At 42.8% G+C, this 12,625-nt stretch overlaps 2 protein-coding genes and 1 non-coding gene across 5 annotated transcripts in view; 2 read left to right on the forward strand and 1 right to left on the reverse strand.

The window, feature by feature from the left end:
* The window catches only part of KIF15 (kinesin family member 15), a 68,397-nt gene extending 67,686 nt beyond the window's left edge, over positions 1 to 711 (reverse strand). For both annotated transcript variants that reach the window (XR_001155500.2, XM_012770347.3), the window contains exon 1: positions 583 to 711. Coding sequence is in view for 1 of the 2 variants with exons in the window: in XM_012770347.3 (XP_012625801.2) it covers positions 583 to 601 (19 nt within the window). In the remaining variant the exon portion in view is untranslated. The remainder of the gene's footprint in view (positions 1 to 582) is intronic.
* Positions 712 to 798: 87 nt separating this feature from the next.
* KIAA1143 (KIAA1143 ortholog) lies at positions 799 to 7,424 on the forward strand. Of its 2 annotated transcripts, XM_076006856.1 has the most exons (4): positions 877 to 968; positions 3,589 to 3,749; positions 5,056 to 5,200; positions 5,861 to 7,424. In XM_076006856.1, exons 2-4 carry the CDS (start codon positions 3,702 to 3,704, stop codon positions 6,070 to 6,072), a joined length of 405 nt encoding a protein of 134 aa, XP_075862971.1. In that variant the 5' UTR covers positions 877 to 968; positions 3,589 to 3,701; the 3' UTR covers positions 6,073 to 7,424. The 2 variants fall into 2 exon arrangements, with proteins under 2 accessions (XP_075862970.1, XP_075862971.1); XM_076006855.1 differs by lacking the exon at positions 3,589 to 3,749 and having other exon boundaries at positions 799 to 968.
* Positions 7,425 to 9,680: 2,256 nt separating this feature from the next.
* Positions 9,681 to 9,785, forward strand: LOC142874940 (U6 spliceosomal RNA). The gene has a single exon (XR_012922527.1). It is a non-coding gene; the product is annotated as a U6 spliceosomal RNA (small nuclear RNA).
* Positions 9,786 to 12,625: the final 2,840 nt, after the last annotated feature.

Raw genomic sequence — 12,625 nt, forward strand, 5'->3', positions numbered from 1 at the left:
TGCAAAAATGACAGTGCTCTCCTCTGTGAGAAGGGGGAAAAAAAAAAAAAGGAAGAAATTGGACAGGTCTCCTTTAGGTGAAAACAGATCTTGTGAGAATATAAAGACATCGCTATAATCTGTGCTTTAAAAATCCCTTATCTATGGAGAGACTATCCCAAAGGGGAAAAGGTGTTTGGAACATAAATAAATCCTTCCCTCAGGGAGGTCAGAAATGTGTAAATATGCAGGTGGTGGTGAGAGCAAGGGCGGATCTTCAGGCAAGGCTACTCGGGAGGTAGCCCTGATCGGGACGTGAGAGAAGAAACGGAAGAACCGAGAGAACAAAAGGAAACAGCAGCAGGTTCACTGCTCACCCTAAGCGCCTAGAACGGCGCCAGGCTCCTAGCCTGCGCGCAAGGCACAGAAGGAAGGATTGAAAGCCCTTCCACCAGCGCATCGTCTTTGAGGGACAGGGAGATTCCAGTCAGCTCCTGCCCTTCACACCCAGTAAGGAGCCCTGCGGGTGGCCGAGGACGGCCGTCCTTTCACAGCTATGTTGGCGGGGAGGACGGCGTCTCGAAGTCGGGACTCTTGACTTACTTTTGCAGCCGGGTGCCATATCGCCCTCACCTCTCGATCCCGAGACCAATGCTACCGATGCCCCCACCTCCCGGCGCGCCGCGCCACGGGATCCCGCCCGCTCAAGATGGCCGCGAATTTGAATTTGGCGCTAGAACCAAACGTTGACGCCAGAACGGAGGCCGCCATGTTGCCCGGCCTACGCGTCGGGGGCGTGGTCCCGGTGACGACACTAGTAAGCGCCATCGCCTCAGTGCTGTCAGTGTCGGCCGGGGAGCTTCTCTTTCCTCAGAGCTGCCATGAGCAAGCGGAACCAGGTGTCGTACGTGCGGCCGGCCGAGCCGGCGTTTCTGGCCCGCTTCAAGGAGCGGGTCGGCTACAGGGAAGGGCCCACCGTAGAGACTAAGGTGAGCCCAGGAACTGTCGTGTTACTTCAGAAACGCGACCCGCCACTTCCGGCTTCTGTCTTGACCTGGAAGCCAGGTACCGACGCTCCTGGCCCCCAATTCGCGGGGAGCGCTGACACCAAGCTGGTTCTTTTCAAGCGCCTACAGCCTCTTACGCCCAGGAATCTCGCTCTGTGTCGCTTATTAGAGCGTTGCTGGGTTTTTGAAAATGACCTGATGTAGGTAAGGCGCCTCGTCTCTGGTAAATGGTAAAGAAAGATAACTTTCCTCTCTGTTCTTTCCACTTGCTTTTCTCCAAACCTATGCGTTAGCAGGGTAAGTAGTAGCTACGTCCTGCTCTCCAGAGAAGGAAACAGGCCACTCAATCAAATGACCCAGTGTCCTAGGACTGGAGTCTGGAACGTCTTTGGCGCAATGTCTGGATCTATTTCTATGGGTTTTTTTTGTTGTTGTTGTTGTTGTTTTTAAAAAGGCAAGAAAATTTAAAAAGAAAAGGAGTAGGCAAGAGACTTAAATATCTTGGGTCTGAATAGAACAGGAGCTTCAAGAAAGATCCAAAACCTGACTACTGTAGTCTGGGAACTGGGGATCAGTGGGAGTCAACTTCTGAGCCTCCTAGGCTTCAACCCTAACCGGTTCACACCAAAATTTGTCCTACTTCTTTCAATAGGAACAGACCATTATGTTTAGATGATGTGTGGAGAAATAAATTTATTTAGCACTCTCTCTAGTACTTGCACTAAGACCTACCACTCAAGTCACTCAGAGCTTAGTAGAACAAAAGACAAGATTGACTTACATGAAATTATTCAGTGTATGCATACCTTGTTTTATTGTGTTTTGCTTTACTGAGCTTCGCAGATATTGCTTTTCTTTTCTTTTTTTTTTTTTTTTTTTGAGACAGAGTCTCACTCTGTTGCCTGGGCTAGAGTGCTGTGGCGTCAGCCTAGCTCACAGCAACCTCAAACTCCTGGGCTCAAGTGATCCTCCTGCCTCAGCCTCCTGAGTAGCTGGGACTCCAGGAATGCACCAGCATGCCTGGCTAATTTTTTCTATATATATTTTTTAGTTGGCCAATTAGTTTCTATGTTTAGTAGAGACAGGGTTTCACTCTTGCTCAAGCTGGATTCAAACTCCTCACCTTGAGCGATCCTCCCACCTCGGCCTCCCAGGGTGCTAGAATTACAAGGGTGAGTCACCGCGCCCAGTCGATATTGCATTTTTAATGAGTTGAAGGTTTGTAGCAATCCAGCTTCACCAAGTCTATTGGCACCATTTATCCAACAGCATGTGCTCACTTCTTGGCTCTGTGTCACATTGGTAATCCTCACAATATTTCATACTTTTTCATTATTATCTGTTATAGTGATCAGTGATCTTTGATGTTACTATTCTAATTGTTTTGGGGTGCCATGAACCACACCCATATAAGATGGTTAACTTAATCGATTCATGTTGTGTATTCTTACTGCTCCTCCGACCAGCCATTCCCATGTCTCTCTTCCTCTCCTTGTGTCTATCCCCTGAGACACAACAATATTGAAATTAGCCTGGCTAACCCTACAATGGCTTCTAAATGTTCAAGTGGAAAGAACTGTCGCATATCTCTCACTTTAAATCAAAGCCTAGAAATGATTAACCCTTTGCACTCTGATGTCGAGTGTGACTCAACACGGTTAGCATCGGTAGCAGCTCACACCATGAAAAATTATAGAGATTAAAATTACTCTTTGAATGTATCAATAATTTGAAATATAAAAAATCCAAATAAATAAGTTTGTATGAAAAAAACTCCAGTATTTATTACTCTGGGGTATTTTAAAAATTAAATCCCGAGTAGAATAAAGGAATAGAGAAAAAAGCAAGTGAGTGCAAAGGGTTAAGCTTAGTAAGGAAGGTATGTCAAAGGCCAAGAGAGACCAAAAGCTAGGCCTCTTGTGCCAAACAGCCAAGTTGTGAATGCAAAGGAAAAGTTCTTAAAGGAAATCAGAAGTGCTACTCCAGTGAACACACAAATAATAAGAAAATTAAACAGCCTATTGTTGATAGGGAAAAAGCTTTAGTTGTTTGGATAGAATATCAAACCAGCTGCCACATTCCCTTAAGCCTAAGCCTAATCCAGAGCAAGGTACTGACTCTCTTCAATTCTTTGAAGTCTGAGAGGTGAAGAAGCTGCACGAGAAAAATTTGAAGCTAGCAGAGGTTGGTTTATGAGGTTTAAGGAAAGAAGCTGGATTCCATAACATAAAAGTGGGAGGTGAAGCAACAAGTGCTGATGGAGAAGCTACAGCAAGTTATCCAGAAGCACTAGCTAAGATAATCAATGAAGGTGTCTATACAAAACAATAGATTTTCAATGTAGACGAAATAGCCTTATACTGGAAGATGCCCTCTAGGACTTTTGTAACTAGAGAAGTCAATGTCTGGGTTCAAAGAATAGGCTGACTCTTATTAGGGACTAATGCAGCTGGTGACTAATGCAGCTGAAACCAATGCTCATTTACCATTCCGAAAATCCTAGGGCCCTTCAGAATTATGCTAAATCTCTGTTTTGTAAATGGAAAAACAAAGCCTGGATGACAGCATGTATGTTTATAGTATGATTTACTGAATATTTTAGCACCACCGTTGAGACCTACTGCTCAGAACAAAAGATTCCTTTCAAAATATTACTGCTCATTGACAATGCACCTGGTCACCCAAGAGCTCTGATGGAGTTGTATAAGGAAATGAATGTTGTTTTTATGCCTGCTAACACAACATCCATTCTATAGCCCAGAGGTAAGAGAAAGAGTACCTTTTACTTCCTTTTTTCTATACTTTGGTGGTGTTTGAGGTCAGCAGTCCAGGGCTGGTACAGCAACTCAAGGCATTCCAGCAAGGCTCCAAGCTCCTTGAGGCTTTCCACTTAGGCCACCCAAAGCAAGTGGCTGCCTTCCTTATGTCTAAAAATGGCTCTGTGCTGGGTGTGGTGGCTCACACCTGTAATCCTAGCACTCTGGGAGGCCGAGGCGGGCGGATTGCTCGAGGTCAGGAGTTCGAAACCAGCCTGAGCAAGAGCAAGACCCCGTCTCTACTATAAATAGAAAGAAATTAATTGGCCAACTAATATATATATAGAAAAATATTAGCCGGCCATGGTGGCGCATGCCTGTAGTCCCAGCTACTTGGGAGGCTGAGGCAGGAGGATTGCTTTAGCCCAGGAGTTTGAGATTGCTGTGAGCTAGGCTGATGCCACGGCACTCACTCTAGCCTGGGCAACAAAGCAAGACTCTGTCTCAAAAAAAAATAAAAATAAAAATGGCTCTGGTCCTCAGGATTCAGATCTGCACTCTAGCAGGATAAAGGAATACAGGCAAAGGCTTATGCTCGCCACATCTGTCCTTTTGCATCTTTGAGAAGAGACGAAGGTGAAAATTGTTGATAAGCAAAAAGAACCAATGTGGTTCAGTGTTGCCCTGAGTAGGCTAGGAATGACAGCAGTAGCCAAAGCAAAGGGCCCCAGATACTAGCAACTGCAAGCTGGGTCCTGCGGAGACAGAAACAAATTCCACTGGACAGCCACCCCAGCATGACAGGCAGGCAGACCTCTTCCCTCACTTGGTAAGGTTAGTCTCTTTAGAGTTCATGGCCTGGCCAGGTGCGGTGGCTCACGCCTGTAATCCTAGCACTTTGGGAGGCTGAAGCGGGAGTATTGCTTGAGCTCAGGAGTTCGAGACCAGCCTGAGCAAGAGTGAGACCCTGTCTCTACTATAAATAGAAAAAAAATTAGCCAAACAACTAAAAAGAAAAAATGAGCCGGCCATGGTGGCATATGCCTGTAGTCCCAGCTACTCAGGAGGCTGAGGCAGAAGGATTGCTTGAGCCCAGGAGTTTGAGGTTGCTGTGAGCTAGGCTGATGTCATGGCACTCTAGCCCAGGCAACAGAGTGAGACTCTGTCTCAAAAAAAAAAAAAAAATTCATGGCCAAAGGCATTTAGTTAATAAAGTTACCCTTATCATTTCAATGATACCATTTCTCACAGAGGCAGTGGTTGTATTTCATTCCATGTCAGTGCCCTAACATCATATTTGTGTTTTCCCATAGAGAATCCAGCCTCAGCTCCCAGATGAAGATGGTGACTATAGTGACAAAGAAGATGAACAGCCCCAAGTGGTGGTGGTTAGAAAAGGAGATCTGTCAGCAGAAGAAGTCATGAAAATTAAAGCAGAAATAAAGGCTGCCAAAGCAGGTATATTTGAAAGTAATCTGGCTTTTCTAACAATTTAAGGAGGCTGGATTATGAAGTTGTTTTATTTTATGTAATACTACGGTATGTTTGAAGGAGACATTTCTAGGTTGAAGGCATGGCTTTGACACTTACCATATGTGTGACCTTTAAGCAAGTTATTTCATTTCTCAGTTTCAATTTCTTCATCAAAATAAAGGGACAATAATTATACCTACCTTATTAGGTTGTTATGAGGATTAGGTGTTAATTTGAGTAAAAAGATCCAGTTTTTAAAAAAATAAGTGTTTAGGTTTATTACCAGTCAACAAAGGTCTGTTTAATTAGTGCCTGAAGTGTGGTATGCTAAACATTTATTACATTGTTTTAGGGGAAAATACTGCAGTTCCAAACAATTACTTTTCAAAGTACTTAAAAATACAACCTGATTGTAATTAATTTGGACTGGCAGTATTATGAAATACTTCAGTAAGTGAATTTTTATTGAGTGGCAGCCCATAGGGGCGTTATAGGGCCTATCGCCAGAGACAGTGGAGAAGACCAGACTGAATTGACGCAAGGATATCCTTAAATACAATATGAGATTTTCTTGCTATTTGATTCTCTGATAAAGGCAAAATAATGAGGACAGAAGAAAGTTCTTAAAAATTTGTTTTTACTCAGAGGAAGAACCACCTCCAGCTGATGGAAGAATCATGTATCGAAAACCAGTCAAGCGTCCCTCAGATGAAAAATATTCAGGTTTAACAGCAAGCTCAAAAAAGAAAAAGACAAGTGAAGATGAAATAAATCGGGACTCAGTTAAAAAGCACTCACAAAAACAAATCAAAAACAGTAGCCTCCTTTCTTTTGGCAATGAAGATGAAAATGAGTAAGTGTAAACATTTTGGACATAGTCTCCCTGGAAAATATATGGGATGTTTTTTAAAATAACATTTTTTTCCTATTATAAGGAGTTCATTATAGAAGATTTAGAAAATACAGGGAAAAGTTTAATAAAATAAACTACATCTGTCCATCAATACCTCTCTGACTTGAAATGCCAACTTGGTAAAAGTTAACTACTATTACCATTTTGTTATTTTTTATGTGTGAGTGTGTATGTAAATTATATATTTTTAAGCAAAATACATTTTGTTTGTATAAACAAAATTGTATAAATACAATTGTATGTGTTCTGTGTCCTGCTTCTTCCTTGACATTACATCATGAGCATTTTTCAGGTCAGTAAATTTAGAAAACCTGACATTCTTAGCTGCAGAGAATTTTATAATTAAATAGATCCCCTGTTGTATCTTCCTCATTAGGAGAACCCCACTTTGGGTGGGGGCGATGATAATGTGTCTAGTTAAAAATACCTCCCCAGTCCCTGCTAAGGGTGGCCATGAGACTCAGCTCTAGCCAGTTAAGAGTTAGCAGTTGGAATTCTGCTTAATAAAGCTGCTGAGTTTTTGATGCAAGAGAACAGACTTGGCAAGCATGAAGTCTTCCTTCTGCTTGGAGTGTAGACATGAAACCTGAGGACCAGAGCCATTTTTAGGCATAAGGAAGGCAGCCACTTACTTTGGGCGGTTAAGTGGAAAGACTCAGGGAGCTTGGATTCTTGATGGCATGCCTTGACCTGCTGTACCAGCCTTGGACTGCTGATCTCTGCACTTCTTGAGACATGAGAAGAATAAACACTATGCTTATTTAAGCCTCTTGTCAGGTTTCTGTCTGCCAAATGCAGTCCTAAGTGATACAATAACTGGTCAAACATGCTTGTATAGACATCTCTGAGTATATTTCTGATGATTTCCTTAGAATGAATTGCTGGAAGCAGAATTACTGGATCAAAGTATTTGGATATTTTTAAAGCTATTGATGTTTACTTTAAAATTGTTTTCTAGAGAGGTTTTTAGCATTTTATTCATTTACCATCTCTAGGCATCTACTTCACCTCACTCATAACAGTACATCAGCCTCAGGGTGGCACCAGGCTTTTAATTTTTGTCAATTTGATGTATTGAAAATGGTGTTTAATAGTTAAATTTAATTGGCATTTTCTTTGCTCTACCAGGGAAGCTAATCTGTTTTTCAAATGTTAAGCGACCATTTGTATTTCTTTTTCGAATTAACTTGTTCATTTTCCATTAGTATAACCATATTTTTCTAACTTGTAAGTTATGTAATCAGTTAGTTTTGTTCTGTTTCCCAACCTCTGTATCAGATAAAAAAAAAAATCACTTATATTCCCTTGTTCTTTGTTTTTATTTCTTACATTTTAAACTTTATTCCATCTAGAATTTATTTTGGTATACTTTTTTCTTGAATAATCAATTGTCCTAGAACCATATTTGTTTCTCACTCCTTTGAAAGGCCATCTGAATGTGAGATTTCGCCAAGTGTTGGGGTAGGGAGAGAAGGGAAGCGCTGTAAAGTCTGAGCCTGTCCAGGTGATTCCTCCAGACCCTGCTTAATCCTAACCATTTTCCTCATTAGTAAAAGTCAACCAAAACTGGGGGCTTATTAAGATCCCATCCCTCACCAGCCATATCCACCTGAAATTAGGAATTTCAGATCATCTTGTCATAAATTTGGTGCCACATCTATGTTTCCCCCATTTTAAGTACCCAGTATAAATAATACTCAAAAGTGATGTATGTGGGTGGGCTAGGGAGCCTTAAAATAGGCTCTTTCTGAATTACTCAAACTAGTCCTGAAGCCATGCTGCAATACTGCTTTTAATGTATACTTACTTATTACATAAGCCAGGGTTTTTTTCCCGTAATTTATATCATTACTATATCTATTCTTGTACCAAAATACACTGTTTTAATTACTCTAAATTTTAATATGTCTTAGTATCTGGAGATGGGAATCTTGAAGGCAGGGAGTTTGTTTTATTCACCACTGTTTCCTCAGTATCCAGAAAAGTACCTGGCATATGAAGTGCACAATAAATATAGTGATATGAATGAGAGTGTTGTCTCTAATTTTCTTTTTTTTTTTTTCAGTTTTAGGAACTTTAATATTTATTTTTTTATTTCAGCATATTATGGGGATACAAATGCTAAGGTTACGTATATTGCTCATTCCCCCCCTCCCCCAATTTTCTTCTCTTTTTTTCTTTCTTTTTTTTTGAGACAGAGTCTTGCTTTGTTGCCCAGGTTAGAGTGAGTGCCGTGGCATCAGCCTAGCTCACAGCAACCTCAAACTCCTGGGCTCAAGCAATCCTGCTGCTCAGCCTCCTGAGTAGCTGGGACTACAGGCATGTGCCACTATGCCAGGCTAATTTTTTTCTATATATATTAGTTGGCCAATTAATTTCTTTCTATTTATAGTAGAGACAGGGGTCTCGCTCTTGCTCAGGCTGGTTTCGAACTCCTGACCTTGAGCAATCCACCTGCCTCGGCCTCCCAGAGTGCTAGGATTACAGGTGTGAGCCACAGCGCCCGGCCTAAGTTTCTTTTTATAGACCAGTGGTTCTCAAAGTGCAGACCCTGGGCCCCTAAACATACAAATTCTTTGGACTTGCCTACTGAATCAGAAACTGCATGTAGGGCACAGTAATCTTTTTATAAGGAGATTGCCAGGTGGTTCTGATATTCACTCAAATTTGAAAACCACTAGTAATGACTATACTAGTCCCCCCTTATCCACAAGGTATGTTCCAGACACCCAGTGGATGCCTAATGCCACAGATAATACGAAACCTTATCTATATTATGTTTTTCCTATACATACATACCAATGATAGTTTAGTTTACAAATTGGGCACAGTAAGAGATCAACAACAATAACTCAAAATAGAACAATTATAACAGTATAATAGCTATGTGAATGTGGTCTCTTCCCCAAAATATCGTCTGTGCCTCAGGTAACTGAAACATGGAAAGCAAAACCGCACATAAGGAGGACTACTGTATTGGAACTATAATAGCAGATAAAAATTCAAACAAGGAACATGAAAAACTGTTTAAAAAGTCTTAAATCTTGAAATACATCGATCATGCTGATGAAGCCTTTACCACAGGTGATATTTGAACAATATGAGTGTAAGAGCTAGCAGCCAGGAAGCACATCTTGTGATGAAAGACCAAGACCAAAATACGTGCCATGTGAGATGTGCTGAGCAATTGCTTCATGTTCTATAAACTGCTCTCCTAGAACATTGGGTCCTGTAAGCTGCAGGATCTACTTTGCCAACAGAGGTGAGTGTGGAGTCAGAGGGACTGGACCTCTTCCCTCATGTTGCTTCTAGGCAAATGTTGAACCAAGTATTTGAAGCTCCAGAAGGTACAAGTAGTAAACCTTTGTGGCAGCCGTGTGGTGCTAATTCTGCAAGCTTGCAGAATGCAACAGCTGTGGAAGCTTGGCATTCTCCACCCAGATTTCAAAAGATGTCATGGAAAGCCTGGGGGTCCAGGCAGAGACTTGTTGCAGGGGTGGAGCTGCCACAGAGAGTCCCCAACTAGAGCAATGCTGAACAGAAATGTGGGGTTGCTGCTTCGGCAGCACATACACTAAAATTGGAACGATGCAGCGAAGATTAGCATGACCCCTGCAAAAGGATGACACACAAATTCGTGAAGCAGTCCATATTAAAAAAATAAAAAAGGCCGGGCGCAGTGGCTCACGCCTGTAATCCTAGCACTCTGGGAGGCCGAGGCGGGCGGATTGCTGGAGGTCAGGAGTTCGAAACCAGCCTGAGCAAGAGCAAGACCCCGTCTCTACCATAAATAGAAAGAAATTAATTGGCCAACTGATATATATATATATAGAAAATTAGCCGGGCGTGGTGGCGCATGCCTGTAGTCCCAGCTACTCGGGAGGCTGAGGCAGCAGGATTGCTTGAGCCCAGGAGTTTGAGGTTGCTGTGAGCTAGGCTGACGCCACGGCACTCACTCTAGCCTGGGCAACAAAGTGAGACTCTGTCTCAAAAAAATAAAAAATAAAAAAAAAAAATAAAAATAAAAAAAATAAAAAAATGTGGGGTTGGTACTGCTGCAGAGTCCCCAACAGGGCAATGCAGAGTGCAGCTGCGGAAGCAAGGTCACCACAGAGAGTCCCCACTAGGACAATGCCAAGTGGAGCCATGGCAGTAGAACCACCACCAGGACCCCAGAACTGAAGAATCACTGGCAGCATGCAGTGCCCACCTGGGAAAGTTTCAGGCACCATACTCCAACCTGTAGGAGCAGACACATAGGCTTCACCAAGCAAAGCCATAGGGATAGGGCTGCCTGAGGCCATGCCCCAACCCCAGTGTGTCCAGGAGGCAGCACAAGGAATCAAAAGAGAGATCATTGTCTCGCTTTAAGACTTAATGTCTGGCCTTGGGTTTCAGACATGCTTGTGGCCTGTTACTCCTTTCTTTTGGCCTTTTTCTCCCTTTTGGAATGAGAATGTCTGTCTTGTGCCTATGCCATCATTGTATCTTAGAAGTAGATAACTCGTTTTGATTTCACAGGCTCACAGATGAGGCTTTTGACTTCAGACTTTTCAGTTGGTGCAGGAACAAGTTAAGACTTTGGAGCTATGAGGTTGGAATGAATATATGTGAGAAGGAAATGAGTTGGGTGTGGGGGGCAGGGACAGAGTGCTATGGTTTGAACATTTATTCCTTCCAAAACTCATGCTGAAATTTATTCCCCAATGTGGCAGTATTGGCAGTATTGGTACCTCCAAGAGGTGATCATGTCAGGAGGGCTCTGCCCTTATGAATGGATTAATCCATTCACAGGTTAATGGAGTAATAAGTTAATGGATTAATGGCCTATCATGGGAGTAGGACTGATGGCTTTATGAGAAAAGAGACCTGAGCTAACATGATCAACTCCCTTACCATATGATGCACTGTGCCACCTCAGGACTCTGCAGAGGGCTTTCTCACCAAGAAAGCCCTCACCAGATTTTGCCACTCAACCTTGGACTTCTCCACAACTGTAAGAAATAAATTCCTGGCCGGGCGCGGTGGCTCACGCCTGTAATCCTAGCACTCTGGGGAGGCCGAGGCAGGCATATTGCTCTAGGTCAGGAGTTCGAAACCAGTCTGAGCAAGAGTGAGACCCCCGTCTCTACTATAAATAGAAAGAAATTAATTGGCCAACTAATACATATAGAAAAAAAATAGCCGGGAATGGTGGCACATGCCTGTAGTCCCAGCTATTCAGGAGGCTGAGGCAGCAGGATTGCTTGAGCCCAGGAGTTTGAGGTTGCTGTGAGCTAGGCTGACGCCATGGCACTTACTCTAGCCTGGGCAACAAAGCGAGACTCTGTCTCAAAAAAAAAAAAAGAAAAAAGAAAGAAATTCCTTTTTAAAATAAATTACCCAGTTTCAGGTATTCTGCCATAAGCAACAGAAAACTAAGACAAGCTTGATCTATTCATAAAGTTTCTTTTCAACCTTTAACCCAATAGTTGGACATCCAATTCATTTTGAAAAAAACAAAAAAGCAACTCCCTATGTGATTCTAAAGTATAACCAGGGTTGAGAACTAGAGTAGCCAATATTCATTGTAGGGCAGAGGAATTTTTCCAGTTGTCACGAATTTACTTGGGTGGGGCAATGAGCTAACCGCAAACTTTTGCCTCTGGTCATTGCTTGCTTGCTACACCTCTGTATGGGGAATTATGGGATGAGGTCATTGAAGCACAGGCAACTGGCCCATCAGGCAATAGAGGGCAACCAATCATATTAGAAGGACAATAGTGGGCAACCAATCATCTTAAAGGTCAACGCATGATCCACGTGTGATCGGCTTGTGCACCGCTTGTGCACCATGGGGATAAAAAGGCATGCCGTTACACCAGTCAGGGTCCTTGCCTGCGAGAGTGGCCACTGCGTTGGTGCTCTGGGGCTTGGACCCTGGCTAGCCAGAAAATAAACCTCCTCTTGTGTGATTACATCCTCGATGTCTCTGCTTTTCTGTCCAGTGGGGCTGTGGAAGGTCGGTCCCTAACATCATGAATTAATTCAAAATCTCTGGTGGTGGGACCAGTAGTTCTAAAAGCCGTCCAGGTGATTTCAATGTACAACCAAGGGTGTGAGCCACTGCCCTACAACCCAGGGCACTCACAATTTTAAGGGGAAAGATGAGGCTGAGTGAAGGGGCTCATGCCTGAAATCCTAGCACTTTGGGTGGCTGAGGTGGGAGAATTGCTTGAGCCAGGAGTTTGAGACCAGCCTGGGCAACATACCAAGACCCCTATCTCTACGAAAGTTTTTTTTTTTAAAAAAAGAGGAAAGATGTTCTTTGCCAAGCAACAGGCACAACAAAGGCTAGGTAGGGAGGCAACTCTAGGAAACCCCAGGAGAAGTTGGGGCCTGTTAACATACAGTATTTCCTTTTTTTTTTTTTTTTTAAACAGTATTTCCCCTTTATGTAGCTCCCAAACTCTGGTAAAACCTTATTAAATGTGACAGTCAAGATTTAACTGGTGTAT

The sequence above is a fragment of the Microcebus murinus genome, chromosome 1 (assembly GCF_040939455.1).
Source record: "Microcebus murinus isolate Inina chromosome 1, M.murinus_Inina_mat1.0, whole genome shotgun sequence".
Lineage (NCBI taxonomy): Eukaryota > Metazoa > Chordata > Mammalia > Primates > Cheirogaleidae > Microcebus > Microcebus murinus.